The following is a 19,595-nucleotide window of genomic DNA, read 5'->3' on the forward strand; positions in this document are numbered from 1 at the left end:
AGAATATCTGGCCTGATTTGTGAAGAGGGTGCTGGGAAATCATTTTTTAAATTCATATAAAAAAACACTAAGCTTAGAAAGTCATTATTTCATTAAAAAAAAAAAAAAGAACTAAATGTTAATTTTATATAAAAATACATTATATTTTCCTTTAAGGAAATTTATTCTATAACAAGAAATTTGCTTTGACAAGAGTTAAAAATTTTGAAAACCAGTCAATTTGCATCCAAAATCTTAAACACAAGTAAAAGCCTCTTAAGGACCCACTCTAGAGAACTGGGTCAACCTGAGGAAATTGGAATGTTCTTAAGCACAGGTCAGAAAAATGTAAAAGGCCAGTTAGTAACTATTTTAAGCTCTGTAGACCATAGGTCTCTGTTACAGCTTCTCAACTCTGGCCTTGAAGCACAAAAGCAGCCATGGACAGTAAGTAACCAAGTAAGTGTGGCTGTGTCCCAATAAAACTGAAAAATTACACACTTGGTTGTATTATACTACAGTGAATTTTTTTTTAGTCACCAAGCAAAAGATACTATTGTTACCAGCAAGACAAAAGACAACGAGTGCTCAGTTCTTGTCTTCTTGAAGGAAAGATTTCAATCAAGAGACAAAGTGTAGCAAAGTAAATAAGAATTTATTGGCCGCAGCAAAAATATAGTTGGGACAGAGAAACAAGGAAGGGCACAGAAGAAGCAACAGGAGAGCCTAGGCTGGGCTGCTTTGGCTCACGGGGAAGTCAGAGAAAAGGGGGCGTTGGAGACAGGTTCAGGGGGTTAGCCCAGGGCAACCTGCCTCTGCCCATTGCTCCTCTCATGGGGTCCCTTAGAGGAAAGAAGGGGGAAGGGATTGGCACGGGTGTGCGCCCTGGGGGAGAGCACACACCCGGTCCTTCATCCTGAGCATATTTCTCTCTCTCTTGCAGGTGGGAATCTTAGGGGAGGTCTCAGGGAGGGTCTCAACAGAATATTCATCAGCTTTCCAGGGGTGCTCTTTCAGGGTCCCGGTCTCCATTGATAGGTTGGCACCAGGGCAGGGGTCAATGCAGCTGGTTCTGAGCAGCCACGGAGGTCACTTGTCTGTTTTGCTGCTTTCCTGGGCCTGGAGCTGAAATAAACTGAGGCCTAGGGGTCATCTCTGCGGAGGGAAAGGTCAGGGGATTCTAGACTGCATGAGCAGTATGAAAAGTCAGGGGGTCCAAACCGCATGACCAGCAACATGCTAGGGGAGGAAAGGCTACCCTGGGGGTGAGGTTCTTGTTTCCCCAGTTTTGCCCCTCGCTAGGGATTCAGAGCTTTCTGCCCTGGTGAGTTTCTGTACCTAGCCCATCGTCCTTGTTCTGCTCATGTCTGTCTAATTGCCTATAACACTATTACAGCTTTTTTTCTTTCAGATTTCTAAAGAACAGATAAATGCCTTCATTTTATGAAGTTATATCAGTCTTCACTGCCAAACAGGTAGAGATCAATTTTTCTTATAAACACAGACATAAAAATCCCAAATAAAATATTAACAGTTCAGTCATTCTGCGTATTAAAAATATTACATCATGATCAAATAGATTTATTCTGAGAATGCAGAGAAATTTCAACATGAGGAAGGCTATCAACACAATTCTTTTTGTTTTTTTTAATCTCACCTGAGTATATATTTTACTGATTTTAGAGGGGGGGGAGGGAGACAGAGTGAGAGTGAGAGAAACAGAAACATTGATGTGAGAGACACACCAATTGGATCCCTGCCCCATGCGCCGGGGATCAAGCCTGCAACCAAGGTTCGTGTGCCCTTGACCAGAATCAAACCCGAGACCCTTCAGTCCGAAGGCCAGCACTCTAACCACTGAGCAAAACCGGTAGGGCTATGAGAAATCTCTGTGCCTCCCTTTCAATTGTGTTATAAATCTCAAATTGCTACAAGAAAATTAAGTCTTAAATTTTTAAAAATTTTATGGTAACTAAAATTTACTAGTGAGAATCCAAAGCCAGCCTAGAAAGCCAGCAAAATAATGCCTTCTGTAATCCGTAACTCTCAGGTGAAAATCTTCAAGTAAAAATTTGATGCTAATCTGAAAGTATAGGAGAGTCTACAAGATCAGGGTTGAGAAACGCAGAATGGAATAGTTCAGTGCTTCAGGCTCAGTTGCCCAGGATCCAAGTATGAAATAGCTTCATTTTTCATTTAGGCTTGATGAGAGTAGGATATGTGAAAATTTTTAAAGATCAAAAACACATAATAAAAAGAAACACATCTTTTTTTTTTTTTCAATGAAATAAAGTTTTATTTTGTTGCACAAAGTGTTTTAGGAAGACCAGCCTTTCAAGAAAGACAAGAGGAAGTATCACAAGGACTTATAGGGCCAGAAAGGGTTGCTCCAAAGAAATGGAGATTTTGAAGAAATTGACACTTGTGAAAGGTAGTTCCCACTGTTGCACTGATTGCATTCTCGGTTTTCTATATCTGTCTTTTTTCAGAGAGCTTAGTGAGTTTTAAATGCCTTATCTTGCCCTCCTCACGGAACATGCTTTATAGGCCATACTGTCCTTCAGCCTCAGTTAACAAGATCGAGGACTTGTTAAACAGCACGGAACAGACTGTTAGCTATCTATATTTGGAGGAGTTGCTGCCTCCCACTCCTTCTATTTCCACAAGCTTGCCCTAGAACCCATTATAAAGTAACATCCTGATGCAAACTCTAGATCAGGGACTTTGTTTTCTCTGTGGGCCCATTAAGTCTGGGCAGATTCTGGGTGTGCAAGAGGAGGGAGCCCTGATGTGTCCCCGGCTCTCCTCACTGAACCGGGAGTGTGATGCCCAGGGGGCAAACAGTTCAATTCTCACATTTGCTGTCATATCTTTTGCTTGTTGAATAGTCTAATAAAGCTCTATAGCTTCAGCTCTCAGATCCAAGAAGATTAATATTGATTTAAAGTTGAGCATGAGGATCCAATACTCTTCTTAATACTAACACCTGCATAATTCATAAACCTTGAAAAACAGAGCTTGGAAAGTAGAAGTGTATTTAAAAAGTAGAAGTAGATTTAAAAGTGTATAGAACTTGGTCTTAATTAATATTTTTGTTTAAGTAATTCTAATACCTTCCATGCTTTTCTTCTAAAGAAATAATTTTCTAACATATTTAGACATTTTCTAAGTATGTATGTCTACTTGGAATATGATTAAGAAACAGAGTAGGAGTATCTTTCAAAATTTAAGAAAATCTCAACAATACCCTTACAATTAGCTTAGATAAAAAACTAATCACATAACTCTGGAATAAAAGTTGATTAAATTTATATTATACTTAAACAGAAGTTATATGTTAAATATTATTTTTAAAAATAAAAATCCCAGCTTACTGCATCTGAATCAGGCTATTGGATATTAAACGCTCTTTCTTTCTTTCTTTCTTTTATTTTAAACAATAACATGAAAAGATATCAGTAATGATGAATTATCCTGGTTGGTTTGACCTGGGTCCAAGCAAATTATCTATCATATCTCTCTGAAAAAAAAAAAAAGTCACATAATTACAATCAAAATACAAATTAGGAGGTAAAGTAGTCTTTAAAATGTCATTTAAAATTTATAAGTTAGTGATACACATATAAAGGACATCTGATAAGATTGTAAAAGGGAAATAAACCAAGGTAAGTTTAAACAGTAACAGTCACTTCCTTGTATAAACTTGCTCTTTCCTATGAAAGGCTTTTACTGCAGTTTGATAAACAGATTTATAAGGATTAGTAAAGGGACAATTTTGGCAGCTCCTGTTTAGCTTAATGCATAGACCTGAGTTTTCCCATCTGTAAAATAACTTTTAATCTTAATGATATCTTAGGCTTTTTCATGATCTGTAATACTTGATTTAGAGAGAATAAAATGTCTGAATTTCTATGTGGATTTTGTATTTCATTTAATAATAACAATCTTCGTACTAAAGGGTCAAAATGATCATATGTAAGTGGATGAAACCAAAGAGGGGCAGGGAGTTTTTAAGAACGATACAGTGAAAAGATGGGAACTGGAAGCAGAAGACTGGAGATTTTTCAATCACGCAGTCAAGGTGGTCTTGAGAAAATCACTTACATCTAGAAATCTTAGTTTCCTTTAGTGTATAAGGGAAATATTTAACATCTACTTCTAAAAACTGTTATAAGGTTCAATGAGCTAATGTATGTGAAAGTGTGTTATAAACTCTGAAGTTACAATAAACACAGTAGCTAGCGCTGTGCGACCCAGGTCCTGTCTTTCTGCCTGGACTATCGTTCTCCTTGGCCTTTCTCCATGCTTCACGCCCTGACACCCCAAATCAGCTGCCACATTGCTTCTCAAACCCACCTCATTCTAGTTCCTTCTCACTTGGGCAGATGTAATAGATCACTACTGTAATGTGTTCACTGTTATATTCTTAGTGCCCAAAATAGACCTCACCATAGTGCATACTCAGTAAATATTTGCTGAAAGAGTGGTCTGTTTTTTCTGCCTTCCATGTCTCTCAGCATTTATTTATTGTGTGTGTGTGTGTTATGTTTCTAAAACCCCATTTTGAAGATTTTACTTTTACTTTTTCTTTAATTTGGGGGAAGAAAAAGGTAAATGCCCAAAGTATACAGAATGACATGACAAACATTTGTGCATGGAAACGTAAGAGTAGACGTAATAACACCCAGGAGTCATTCTCTACAGGCTGCCTCCAGAAAAGGAGTTTCTTTGTGCAATGCCCCATGAAAATTGGCGTCTACCAAGTGCTTAAACCATAATTCTATACAATGCAAGACTTGAGCCCCCAGCAACCTGAGCCAGTTGGTGTTTGGACAAACAATAAATGCTAATGTGGTGGTAGATCCTGTTGACACCTGGCTACATCATTTGCTCTAATTGCAAGGCTCGGACCCCAGGCCCGTTCACGCCAGGCATCAGAATGATGTTGCGCCTAACCATGAGCCCTGACTGGGTAGGCCAGGGCTGCAGCCAATGTTCTACCACGTCACAGCACAATAATATTCTGGGTTTTGATCACATCAGGGAGCAGCCAGAGCTTTAGAAATCTTGTCCCTCAAAACCTCCACAGCCCAAGGGTCCTTCTCCTGCTGCTGTGTAAGGCTACAAGGCTGCGGGGCAATGCGGAGATGCAGGGGAGTTCTGACCCTAAGCCTGCTGCTGGTCCTTTCTCTGTGGTTTCCCCGGTGAGCCCTGCGGCAGCACACTAGCTGCATGTTGTCTGTACTTTGCCTTTGGAAAACACACATCCACTCCAAGTCAACAAATGTCTCTTTGCCTTGGATACTTTTTAATAAAAGAAATAAAACCTTATTGATAAATTTAAAGTTCCCTTTGCAACCCTCCCCAATCCTGTTCCCTCAGCATTCACCTCCCAGAGACAGCCTTTACCATCAATTTGGGACACATTCTTCCTATAGAATGAAATCATAAGCCTTCCAAAATTTTGATTCACTCTTGGTCAAAATTAATGGGGAAATGATAGGTCATAATGTTACTTGATAAGATATCTTGATAGAAAATAATGGTTTGATGTTAATTTGAGACTTCATATTACTGTTATGATTATAATTCTCTGAAAAGCTAGGAAAGAGGTATATCAGATAAGCTTGTGTTTGGCTATAAGTAACATAAAAACTGATTATTGGTTAATCTCCCAGAAATACAATCCTTAACCTTTAAAATACTATGACCAAAGCATAAAAAACTTACTTGTAGTAGGAAACTATAGTTATTTACTAATGCCTGGAATATATTTGTTAAAAGAAAATTTTGCTCATCAGCATTGAAATCATTCACACACACACATGCACACATTTGTCAAAAAGTGCAGACTCTTGGAATGTAGCCTTCTTTCTGCTTGCATGGCATACTGCTCACAATAAAAGATGCCTCTAACTGATTTAAGTCCAAACACAAAAATGAAACATTGTCTTCCACATTCTAGTCCATACATTTACTAACTATAAATATGTCTACTAAGAAACACAGTTTTAACTTTTGTGTTTAAATAATATTACATAAATCATAACATATTGTACATTCATGAAATTTGCTTTTATCACTCAACACTGTGTTTTTTAAGATTTATTCAAAATTTGTCATATTGACACACTGAAATATATATCATTTAAACTTTTGTATTGTAGTCACTCATGTGAATGTGCTATATTTTATTTATCTAGTTTTCCACTGATGATCATGTAGGTTGTTTCCAATTTATCAACACAGAAGCAAGGCTCTTATAAACATTCTTTTCTCATAAGTATGTCTGTCAAACTATCCACAAATTAAACAAAGCCCTGGGAGATATGTAGAATCCAAACAGATAGCATTTAAACATCTATAAAGATAGTAGTCCTACCAGATAGGAAAACTGTATTAACTTAGAATTAATTACCCAGTAAATAAATGAATAGAAATCAGTCAAGTGATACAGCAATATGTACAGGATTGCAGACCTCCATGAGAAGATGGAGAATGTAAGTAATATGTAACTAGACTAGGAGACAAGAGCTTCGAGACCACTCCATATGGAGGACACTGACAAGTCAACAGTAGAACAGGGCGCGGCCCGGCAGCCAAGATAGGAAAGTCCCCTTAAGGTCCACAGACAATATGCATCTCAGCCAGTTGAGAAAAGAATCTCCAAAACTGCTTAGAATGTTTCATGTGTTTCTTTATCGGGAAAACAAGTTTTTACCCTCAGGAGAATAAGAATTGTATATGGAAATAATGTAGCAAATCAAACCGGTAATGTTGCCATTTTTGTATAAGGCATTTGAACATATATTTTGTATTTTAAATTATTCATTATATAGAGAGAATTTGTCATATTAAATTTTCTAACGAATGAAGTTGTGATTTTAATTTAAATTAACTTTTATTTCTTTCCAATTTGATTATTTATTTAACATTTACAGCTACATAAATGGTTACGGTTGGGGTAGAACTAACTCCACCTCCTACACGTGACCCAAATCTAGTCCACACATCTGACTTCCCTGACCACATTCCCCTCTGGTTGGATACTCAAGTTAGTTCCTTCTTTTTCTTCTTCTTTTCTCTAATACAATCACAAATAATGCTATGGTTAATTTCTTTGATTGCCTTTATGAATATTTCTACAGGACAGAGTCCTAGAAGTGGACAGTCTCGGTTCATATTGCTAAATTGCTTCCAAAGAAGTCATACCAATTTCTCTTCCAACCACCAGTATACCAGAGGACCTATCTTATCAACTCAAATGTAAAAAAAATTTTTTTTAAATATAGGAGAATGCTATCACATTTTAATTTAATGTAATAAATTTTTATTTCTTTAGTTATTAGCAAGGTTGAATTTTAAAGTGTAAGTTACTAGTAATTTTTTGTGAATGAAGCTTCTAATCATTACCCACTCTCACTGAGTCTTAGTGTCTTTTCTTACTGATTTGTGAATATTTTTAACATGTTTATTGTATTTACTGTAATATTTGCGAGGTTAGTCCTTAAAATAGAAATTTAAACATGAAGAACTTGAAAAGCTACCTTAAAAATAATGGGCATCTATTGATACTGCTTTGCTTGCCAATGTTTTACAACACAGTTTTGGTATTTTAAGATCAGAGAAAGGAACTAGAATAATGCCAAACCAATAGAAACAAATGCCTAATTTAGGAACACTGGATACTGTCTAAAAATATTATTTCTTGTAAAAGTCTTTGAATATTTTCAGTAAACATTTTTTGGCAACATTTAACAATTATTAAGCCCTAAATATATACTAGACACAATTTTAAGTTCTTACATATGACATTATTATCCTCATTTTACAGATAGAGAACGTGAGGCTCAAAGAAAATTAAGTCTAGGAATCATGCCTAGTAGTAGGTAGCAACTCTTGGGACTTATATTTTTCTATTAGGTGTCATATATACGATTAACATTTAAATCAGGAGAATCTGAATATAGCAGATTATCCTACTGCACATGGGTGGGACTCATCCGATTTGTTGAAGGCTGTAAGAGAAAAACCTGAATTCCCGGAGGTGGAATAATATTCTGCCTCTTGACCGTACCATACTTAAGATATAAAAAATGTAAATCCCTTGCATGACACAAAATTGCAATTAAATAAAATCACGTAATCACATAAAATTTTGACTTTTGAGTCTTACCCGGCCAGACTCCGAAGCGGCGGGCATGTTTCTCAGTTCATACACAGCAACCTGCCCATCACTGTCTCCCACTAGAAGGCAGTCTGTTTGCTTAGCAAAGACGACAGTTGTGAACTTGATTCCAGGGTTAGCAACATTCACAATTAGGGGATCCAAACTGCAATAAAATATTTTATTTGTAAATTTAGTTGTTGTTAATACGTTCTTTGTACTATCAGACTTAGACAAGTCTGAAATATGCTTTGTGTTTCATGTAGCAAAAATCAAAAGCTTAAGTGTTTTCAAAATCAAAATAACTGCTTCTTACTCTTTTTTCAATCAAAACTTTCCATTTCAACTCGATAAAGCAATTCACAATTAAGGCGTGCACTTTTAAGGTTAAACTCCGGTGACGGTTAACTTCATGTGCTAACTTGGCTGGGCTAAGGTACTCAGCTATTTGGTCAAAACCAGTCTACATGTTGCTGTGAAGGCGTCATATACATGATGAACATTTAAATCAGGGGAATCTGAACATAGCAGATTATCCTACCGCACACGGGTGGGACTCATCCGATTTGTTGAAGGCCGTAAGAGAAAAGCCTGAATTCCTGGAGGTGGAATAATATTCTGCCTCTTGACCACCTTTGAACTCTAGGCTGCAGCCCGGACTCGACAAAAATGCCAGCTTGCCAGCCAGTCGTGCAGATTTGGGGTTTGCCAGGCACCTCAAGGATGTGAGCCAGTTCCTTACAAAAAAATCTCTCTCCCCTTCTCTTTCTTCCTGTCCCCCTCCTCTTCACCCCCTTTTCCTTCTTTCTTCCCTCCCTCTCTTTATTGGTTCTGTTTCCCTGACTAAATACAACTCCTTAAATAATAAATTTCTTTTAATAAAAGGACGTTTTGGTCCAAATGAACTTCTGAAACATAAAAGAATATTTTGAACAAGAACTTTTCCTACTCTTGGTCATCCAAAGCATCCACGGATTCCCTTAAAAAACAAACAGAAGCAGGAACTTGAATATTTCTTTTGAGGAAATGGGGTCTTAGGAGCTTCAGTTTTACCAGAATAATTAAAATCAGAGGTGGGATCATTTAAGTAGCCACTTTATATATTAGTCATCTCATACTCAAAAATTAATTGCTTTGTGATGTAATCCTTGATTTTTGGTTCAAGCTGTCTTAAGGAACAAACCATAACAAAAATTTTAAAGTTAAACATTATTAACTTCCAGGAAAAAATTTTTGCCATGAAGAATAAACCCATTGAATTTTCCATCATCTATTTAAAAATTTTTTAATTTATTGACTTTAGGAGGGGGAGGAGACAGAGAGAGAAGCATCATTTGTTGTTCCACTTATTTATGCCTCATTGGTTGCTTCTTGTAAGTGCCCTGACTGGAGATCAAACCAGCAACCTTTGTGTATTGGGACAACGCTCTAATCAAGTGAGCTACATGGCCAAGGCCATCATTTTTTTAAACAAGAATGTTTTCCCCTGCTCCTTCTACTGAAAACTAGCATAAAGATCTCCAATATTTTCCAATTGAGGTGGAATCATTAAACACTTATTGCAGCATTACATAAACTTGCAAATTAAAAAGAATAGGTGGGTGTAAGTGACACTAATAACTTTGGTGTAACACCTTAAGTCAAAAATTTTAATTAAATGAATTCTCCTTTGAATATGTTCTGAAACAAGGTAAGAGAATAAGTAAATATTTTAAAAAATAATTATTTTGTTCCTTTTCTTTATCTTACTGAAGAAAATCTATAGTTAAAACAATTAGCTGCCTCTCTGCATTCTATAAACTGGGCAATTAAAAAGAATTAAAGGTAGTTATGATATTATATATCAGCCTGTAATCATTTGAGGAAATGAATAATATAACCTATTTTCTCTTTATTTTTATTTATTTAAAAAATTTTTTTTTAAAAATATATCTTTATTGATTTCAGAGAGAGGAAGGAAGAGGGGGGGAGAGAGAGAGATAGAAACATCAATGATGAGAGAGTCATTGATCGGCTGCAGCCGGCAACCCAGGCATGTGCCCTGACTGGGAATCGAACCCTGATCACCTGGATCCTAGGTCGACGCTCAACTGCTGAGCCACGCCCGGCCGGAATATTTTTATTTATTTTTAGAGAGTGAGGAAGGGAGAGGGAGCGCGCATGCATGAGAGAAACATTGATGTGACAGGGACACACTGACTGGCTGCCTCCTGCACGCCCCACACCAGGGATCAAGCCCACAACCCGGGCATGTGCTCTTACCAGGAATTGAACTGGCAACCTTTTGGTGCGAGGGACTACATTCAACCAACTGAGCCACACTGACCAGGGCAATATAATCTATTTTCATTGAAGTATTTTTAAAACCACATAAGTAATTAATGTTAATATAGCATCTTGGCATACATCTTTATTCTTAAAGGACTCTCATAGTATAAACTATTACTTGTTTCAAAGTAAATGCAAGATGGGGGAAGTAGGTTTGCAGTTGTGAGTACACAAAACACAGAGTTCATTCTTGTATTATTCTCTATTAATTATTGTATTATTTTTGATAGAACAGCTGTAAACCTGCTTTTGCCCTACCCTGTACAGGTCTCTCTAACCAATGTCAAAACTATCAGGTATCGCTTAGTTTGAACTGCTTCTACTAGAAACATCCCTAAGAAAAATACTAACACTTACGTGCTGATGTGAAGGTCCCAAATCTCCACTCTGCTCTCATTTGCAGCTGCAAATATATAGGATGATTTTGGAGACCAGGCAACATCATAAACGACAGAAGTAGTTGGATAAAAACTCAAAAATGGCTTGGGATTCTCCTGTTGCCATATAATGACACCCCAGTCTGCAGAACAGCTTAAGAATACATCATGACAGAATGGATTCCATGCTATCTTATATACTGGACCCTTAAATTAAAAAAACAAATGAAAACACATAGGTAAATAGTATTTAATATCTGATTCTTTAAACTTCACCAATAAAATAAAAATGTTAAGATTTCTTAAAAAAAAAAAAAAAAAAAAAAAAAGCCCGGCCAGGCGTGGCTCAGCGGTTGAGCATCAACCCAGGATCCAGGAGATCGGGGTTTGATTCCCGGTCAGGGCGCATGCCCAGGTTGCGGGCTCGATCAATGACTCTCTCATCATTGATGTTTCTATCTCTCTCTCTCCCTCACCTTTCCTCTCTCTGAAATCAATAAAGATATATTTAAGAAAAAAATCATTTAAAAAAGATTTCTAGAAGATTTATCTACCATGCATTATTGTGTGGGTATTATTTTTGCTGAGGGTAAGGTCATAAATTGAATCTTCTCTAAATTATGCCAAACAAAAACATAAAAAATAGTTGATATAATATTCACTAAATATTAATACATATTATACATATTTACTTAAAAATATAAGGAGTATTAAGAAATGAATATAGATGGAACAATCATAAAAGATACAGAGAACAGGGATAGCCAAGAGATAATTTTACTTTCGGATCAGCAAGTTATCATAAGCAAAGCCTTTCAGAAACAAATAAAAATTGTGACTTCCTTAATGTGCAAGAAAAAAATCGAGGATATCTGGAAGCCAGATAAAATGCCCCAGACATTATGAGTGGTTTCCAAGTAAGAAAGCACTTATTTTGAGTTGATATTTTTAACTCTGAAGTTGTAAACTTATTGCATGTTAAAAATACTATGTATAATGACATTATTGTTTCAGAAATACTACAAGATAAATTTTCCATACTCACTATAATTAAACTAACCTTATGTCCTCTGTAGGTATCTAAGTATTGTTCATTGTATGAACAAGAACATTTGTGAATATGGCCTTCTTCAGTGCCAGCTAAATAGATATTTGTGTCCTACAACACAAAAAACAAAATGCGTTTGTTTTTAATACATTGGTAAATGTGCTAAATAGAAGATTAGACCATTCAAGATACATTAAAATCAATTCAAGAACCAAAACTAGAAATATTACCTCAAAGATAGTTGTCCATTGCCTTTTTCTTTCTATCATGATTTTATAATCATTAAACTACCTGAAGGCCTACTATGCAAAGAAAACATAGATTTGTTCTTTGCTGGAATAGAGGATATAATTTAGAAATTATAAGGACAAACACTGGCTTAAAATGGGGAAGAAACTCTTTAACACTTTTACTATCTGACACTGGAACTAGCAGTCCAGGGAAATAGTAAGTATTCTTTCATTAGAACTAGTCAAGGATAAGGCAGATGACTTAATAATACCTATTAATGTATATAATGCTGAAGAAATGGTTCTTGCTGGGAATGAGAACTTGAACTAGATGGTTTCTCAGAAATCTGTAACTAAATGTATGTATTAAATAAAGATTTTAAATGTATTTCCTATAGAGAAGTCTGGAAGTAAGTGTCCTATGTCCTCACTATGTGGGGTCAGAATCACCTTGGGACCATTTTAGAACTGCAGAATCTCAGGCCTTACCCCGGACCTTCTGAGTCAGAATCTGCATTTTCATAAGATTTCCAAATAATTTATATGTACATTAAAATTTGAGACACACTGTTTTAGTGTGTACCAGTACTTGAAGAATGCAACTACTGGATGATGGGGTATATGCAGTTTTAAATTACACAAAAAGTAAAATTTTTCCCCCAAAGTAGTATTACTAATTTACATTCAACTGTAAATAAAAGTCCCCTTTGACCTATGCTCTCTTCAACAGTTGGTTATAAAGAAATCTTAAATTTTGCCATTAAAAAGTTATACCTGATGATCTTAGGTGCCATGTATGTGAATATTAAGTGTTAAGCACATTTTTATTTCCTATTCTGTTCATATCTCTTGACTATTTTACTAATAACCTGTCTTTTGCATATTTATTTGTGTAATTTCTTTATATGTTCTAATACATATGCTTTATCTATTAAATGTGTCACAAATATCTTTTCCCAGTGTATGGCTTCTTATTTTCTTTAGTGTCTTTTGGTAAATAATAGCTCTCATTTTAATGTCATGGTTTGATTCCTGGTCAGGGCACATGCCTGGGTTGCAGGCTTGATCCCCAGTAGGGGGTGTGCAATGATGTTTCTATCTCTCTCTCCCTCTCCCTTCTTCTCTCTGAAATCAATAAAAATATATTTAAAAAAACCCAGAAGTTCATTAACTGTGCTTTGATTTGACTCTGGTCTTGATAAGCATGAACTTAAGTGGTCTTCCTGATCCCCAGAATCATAAGAGTAACTGCTCACACTGAGGGTATAGAGGGCTATATAGTACATTTGGTTTCTATCAGTATAATAGAGCAGCAGAGCAGATAAGAAGGGCAAGGAGGGGCACTCATTAAACATGCAGTTGTAAAGAGGATCCTGCCATCGTGCCTCAGAAATGCAGACCTTACCTCTGGAAAGTAGATAAAGACAGACTATATAATCAACTGGAATGTGCCATACTACCTTAGGTTGGAAGCTATGTTTGTTATTTTTTTCACTTACAAGGCACAGTATTAATCAACATGCTAACCTTTTGTCTTGCTTCCTATCTTAATACACTTCAATTATTGGAAGTTGTTCATATGCAATAGTAAATAATGGCTTGAAATAATTTACCTTGGGATGAAAAGCAAAACACATTCCAGGAGCCTGTCGAGATATCAAAGCTTCACCTTTCTTTTCCTTTTCCCCTCCTTTTTTACTGGCAGTAGGAGTAGTTCGCTTCAAACGCATCAAATCTTTATTTAAAGGAAAAATACATTACATTTCTTAGGCCCCACAGGGGTTTCAAATTATGGAGGTACACAGGTTTTTATTGCCTTCATGGGGAAATAAAGTCACTGTGATTTTTGCCATTAGATCTGTTTTTTCATGGTCTGAAAATAGAAGGTTTTAAGTTGCTTTCCCTGGGACCAGGATGGGGGTTTTAGTAGCTAGAAGAAGCTAGGATGGTGAGTGGACCAAGCAGGTAACAGGGGAAGAAAATCAATTACCATGTGATTTAACACGCATACGCTGTTTCTGCTACATCTGTGCCATAGTTTCAAGCAATTATATAGACAACTGTCAGGGCATCTGAACTAATTTTTAGAATGATGCAGGGCAGAGATAAATAAATGGAAAAAAGAATGGGAGAGAATAAGGGAAAAGGCTTTCTGCCTTAGAAAAGTAAGTTTGCAAATATAATAGTGTTGTTTGAGAGTGTTACTAGTTTCAACTGAAATTCTAAACTGTCTCCAAACCTCTTTGTTAAAATTACTTTAGAAGGGCAAAAAATAAATAAAATAAAAATCTATCTATCATCTATCTATCTATCTATCTATCTATCTATCTATCTATCTATCTATCTATCTATCTATCATCTATCTATCTATCTATCTATCTATCTATCTATCTATCTATCTATCTATCTATCATCATCTATTATCTATCTATCATCTATCTATCTATCTATCTATCTATCTATCTATCTATCTATCTATCTATCTATCTATCTAATCTATCATCTATCTATCATCTATCTATCTATCTATCTATCTATCTATCTATCTATCTATCTATCTATCTATCTATCTATCTATCATCTATCTGATTTACCACATGAAAAAGTATTGTAGATATAATGTGTCCCTTCTGCAAATAATGATTTCTGCCATCTTTTGCATGTGATTAGGTTAAAATTAGCAAATACCCAAACTAGATCCTTAGAAAGAAAATAACCAAGCCCAGTTTTCTTATTTAGCAAAACCAAAATCTGTCACCTCTTACACATGGTCTCCTAGGAATTTTTAATTCAGCATATAACAAGAGAAAGATAATTTGACATATATTTATTAGTAGTATATATTTTTTTACCGTGACAGTCCAGTCCTTTCCTTATAACCCATTTGGAGATTCTTCCATCTGCTGATATAGAAACTAATATTTCTCTCTTGTCATCACCTGTTGTCCCTCGATCTTGCTCTATCCACTGTAGTTGCCATACAGGCCCCAGATGTTTTTGAGGTGATTCACTGAAACAGGGAAAAGTACTAAATATAGATTCATTATAATATTTTTTTTAAAAAAGACTTGGAGTACAGGTGATAAGGACAACTCTGTAGAACACCATCACCTACTTATAGAATGCTTTTATTGCTCAAATCTGGACTTTTAATTTAAATATTTTGAAAAACAGGAAAGATCATCACTTTGCCACTTAATATTCACTGCTGTTTTTCTCATTTCTTAAAAAAGAAAAATTTTACTGCCATTAATTAAATTGGCTGTCATAACAAACACAAAAGCAAATTATTTCCTCTCTTAAGAATATATTTCACTTACTCTATTCCTTTTATTTTTTCCCAGTTAAGTTGTTTAAATTTAGTTTGTTTTAGACAAACTAAATAAAAGTACTTTATTTTTATAAGGATTTTTCATAGTTTAAATGAATAAGTTGTTTAAGTTTTATTCACTTCTCAGTGAATTTTAAAATCACTTGTCAGATTACTGACTGTTTTTCTATCAATGTTAATGGGTTGCTCTGTTCCTAGTCCTGAATTCCTTGATTCTTTTAAAAAGCAAACTCTCCGAAATAATAGTTCTGAATCTTTTAAAAATCATAGATATCTTTGATTATATGGTAAAATTTATGGACACTCTTCCTGGAAATAAGCAGAAAGGCCCACACTTACAAAACTATGCAAATAATTTCAAAGTTAAGCTTAAGAACTCCTGTTTTAATGCCTACTGCCACCCAGTTCTTGCTAAGTTTACTCAAACACTAACATAAATATTCTACCTCATTTTTGCCCCATTGATATCTGGTCTATCACAAAAACCTAACGTACTCAATATTTTTCCCCTTTAACTTTTTCATTTTCTCAATATGACTCATTTATTTATTCATTCACTGTGGTTTTTTTTCTTTTAAAAGTTCAATATTTATTTCTTTTTTATTAAATGTATTAGGGTGACATTGGTTAATAAAATTATATAGGTTTCAAGTGTACAATCCTATAATACATCATCTGTATATTGCATTGTGCCTTTACAGTCATTCATTCATTCTTAAACACTTACTATAATCCTATTACATATCTAATATCATGTGACAGATGTACTGAGCATGCAAAGATAAGTAAGACTTAATCCTTGCCTTCAAAGAGCTTACAGACTCCTCAGGAAGATGATATATACATAAACAATTTACATACAGCACGATATGTCTGTGACAGAGGTGTGTATAGGATGCACAAAAGAAAGACATGGGAATGTTTCCTTGAGAAGATGACACCGCAGCAGTCCAGGGTACATACAAACTTTCAGCTATAAGATGAGTAATTTCTGGAGATCTAATGTACAGCATGGTGATTATAGTTAATGATACTGTACTGTATGCTTGAGTTTTACTAAGAGAGGACATCTTAAGCGTTCTCACCACACACACAGAATGGTAACTATGTATGGTGATGGATGTGTTAATTAATTTGATTGTGCTCTTCATAATGTATACATATATTCAATCATCATATACAACCTAAATATATACAAATTTTTTAGTTATTCCTCAATAAAGCTTAGAAAAAATTAATTTTCTTTAAAAAAGAATAAGCATAAACTGTCAAGCCAAAGGAAGTTTGTTGATGAGGTGGGCAGAGAAGGAGATGAAGGGGATATTAGAGCAAAGCATTGCAGCTGGGGAGACAGGATGAGGGATCAGTAAATGTTTGAAAAATAATGGTAGCCCTCTCGGTAACAACGTAAACACTCATTCAGAACCAAATAACGTTAGAGTGTATTTTTACTTCTCTCTAAATAAGTATGTACTATACGTTTATCTAATTCTTGGATTCTCACCTGCTATCCAGAACTGGAACATTAACATTGCTCTGTACGTTATACACCGCAATGGTGCCATTGTGATAGCCAACTGCCAGAAGATTGGGTGTTCCAATCGAAAAGTCCACAGCAGTAACTCCATGTAGACTCTGATAAATACGTTCTGGCCACTGAATTAAAAAAAAAAATGACATCACATTGGTTTCGTAGACCACAGCAGGTAGGGTATGATGATGGCTGCAGTGTTGTTGGGTGGCAGTGGGGATGTGAGAAGAGTTAGTCCCCATTTAGTTACTCTTCTCTCCCTAACTTTCAGTATAAATGAGAACAGAGCCTCCTTGCCTTTCCTTTGACGAATCCTCAGAGCTCAATAATTTTAAGAAATACAAGATGGGTTTTTACAATAATTACCATATTTTGGCAATCTTTCAACAGGATTTGTTTGATCACTATAGGTTTACATTCTGAAAGAAAGAAATAATGGGCTCCAAAACAAATTACCTAGCATATATATTCCTATCTTCCAGTATATGTTCCAAAACAACCGATAGAAGAAGCTCCAGGACTCTCTAAGGTACTCTTTTCTACAACTCTGTCAAGAGTTTTATTGTTTGTTTTAATGTCTAATCTAAATCCTTTCTTGTTTTTAACACTCTACATGGAAAAGAAGACAACCTACTGATGAAGAATCTTATATCAATCCTTCCACATATTTAAAGTTGCTTCTTCCTTTCTTTTATGCTCTATAAACCTATCTTCCTAACAAACGTGAGACTATTTATAAAAACTCTAATTTTATATGCTCTTCTGATCCTTTATTAAGTTTTTTACTTTACATCTCAGTTGTGAATTAAAACTAAATGCAAAGCTATAAAGTAACAAGTTGACTAGGGCTATTTATCACACACACAAAAACATGACTGATTCTTATTTATTCTCTTTGAAAAATTCATGGCAATAATATCAATCTATTTTAAATCAACTGAGGGCAGCAGAAATCTGTATAGTAAGGTGATAAGGAGATACTCATATATTAAGAAACCACCCAGTATTAAATGAGATGTAATTTTCAAAGGCTTTTCATTTGCAAATTCATTCTTTGTATTTAGCAGTGATAAACAATGATGGTTCAGCTCTGGATCTTCAGATCTGACAGCACATAGTAGATGCTCACTAAATACTGAATGAATTTGTAAATGAATTTACTTTATCCTTCAACAAGAACACATTTTAATTGTTATGTATTTAAACCAAAAAAGAAGTTTTGTTTGAAAAATATTCTTGACTTTATCATATACAATTAACTACTTTATGATAGTTATGCCAACATTTAATTAAATAAAAATGGGTCTTATTCCTGTTTGGATTACCATGGGATTCTTTATTGACCAGCAGCAAGCCAATCCTTTTTTTTGCTCTTTAAATCCAAAATGCCCATAGCCAACAGCCAAAAGGTCCTGAAAACCAGAAAAATACATTTAATATAAGAGACGGTGGTATACAAATATTGGCAAATGTATAAAGATGCATATTAATTAACTGTGTTTAAAATAGTTCAACTGAGATTTTTTAAAATGACAGTATACCATGTATTTTACTTTATACCTTCATCTTCCTAAGCAAAATTATAATAAAAATCAAACTTTCAGATTAAAGAATAAGTACCCCAAAAGAATGAATTGCTAACAAGTTCTTTTATTATTGAGATACATATAAAAGATTTATAATCTTTCCAAGATTGCATTATTACATTATAATATCCCATGAATTTTTGAATCATTTCAAATGTAAAATAAAAGACATTTAAGGTAACAACAGGTGTCATGGAATGAATTGTGTCTGCTCCTTCAAAATTCATATACAAAAGTCATAATCCCCAATGTGATTATTTTAAGGATAGGCTTTTAGGACGTTATTAAGGTTAAATGAGGTCGTATGGGTGGGGTCCTAATCTGACAAAATCGATGGCCTTATAAAAAGAGAAAGAGACACCAGAGCCCTCTCTCTCCACCATGTGAGGACACAGCTGTCTGCAAGCCAGGAAGAGAGGCTTCACCAGTTACCCAATCAGTTAGCACCTTGATTCTGGACTTCCTAGCATCCAGAACTGTAAGAAAATAAATTTCTGTTGTTTAAGTCACCCAGTATATGGTATTTTATTATGGCACCCTAAGCTGATGAGTACAGCAGGTCATTTCAAGAAATGGTTATAAAGTTAATGATTGCCCTGGCCAGTGTGGCTCAGTGGGTTGGGCATTGTCCTGTGCACTGAAGAGTTGCCAGTTTGATTCCCCGTCAGGTCAGTCAGGGCACATGCCTGGGTTGTGAGCTCAATCCCTGGTATGGGATGTACAGGAGGCAGCTGATCAAAGTTTCACTCTCACATCTACGTTTTTTTTTCTCTCTCTCTCTCCTTCTCCTTTCCTCTCTAAAAATTAATGAAAGTGTTTTTTTAAAAGCTAGTGATTGACCAAACTCAGTTTTTTATTTGTAATCAGAATACCTTTATCAAAAATATATTGTTATGTTTTCTTGCCATCACCCTACTTTCAAGCAAAATTCATCCGTCTACAATTCCCTCTGCCTTAAAATATTCTTTACTGCTGTCCTTTCACCCAGACATTGAAAAACTCCTATTTCATCTCTTCT

The 19,595-nt window shown here is 35.3% G+C and overlaps 1 protein-coding gene across 2 annotated transcripts in view; it reads right to left on the reverse strand.

Moving 5' to 3' along the window:
• Positions 1-1,910: 1,910 nt before the first annotated feature.
• The window catches only part of DNAI4 (dynein axonemal intermediate chain 4), a 63,797-nt gene continuing 46,112 nt past the window's right edge, over positions 1,911-19,595 (reverse strand). The window contains exons 10-17 of one of the 2 annotated variants that reach the window (XM_087820504.1): positions 18,317-18,403; positions 16,965-17,116; positions 14,982-15,139; positions 13,743-13,864; positions 11,912-12,010; positions 10,832-11,058; positions 8,156-8,312; positions 1,911-3,499 (exon numbers count right to left, since the gene is read on the reverse strand). In XM_087820504.1, coding sequence (XP_087676630.1) covers positions 3,449-3,499; positions 8,156-8,312; positions 10,832-11,058; positions 11,912-12,010; positions 13,743-13,864; positions 14,982-15,139; positions 16,965-17,116; positions 18,317-18,403 — 1,053 coding nt within the window. In that variant the 3' untranslated portion in view covers positions 1,911-3,448. Of the gene's footprint in view, positions 3,500-8,155; positions 8,313-10,831; positions 11,059-11,911; positions 12,011-13,742; positions 13,865-14,981; positions 15,140-16,964; positions 17,117-18,316; positions 18,404-19,595 lie in introns of those variants that run through there. The other variant, XM_087820505.1, reaches the window with a different exon arrangement.

The sequence above is a fragment of the Miniopterus natalensis genome, chromosome 9, assembly GCF_054644295.1.
Source record: "Miniopterus natalensis isolate mMinNat1 chromosome 9, mMinNat1.hap1, whole genome shotgun sequence".
NCBI lineage: Eukaryota > Metazoa > Chordata > Mammalia > Chiroptera > Miniopteridae > Miniopterus > Miniopterus natalensis.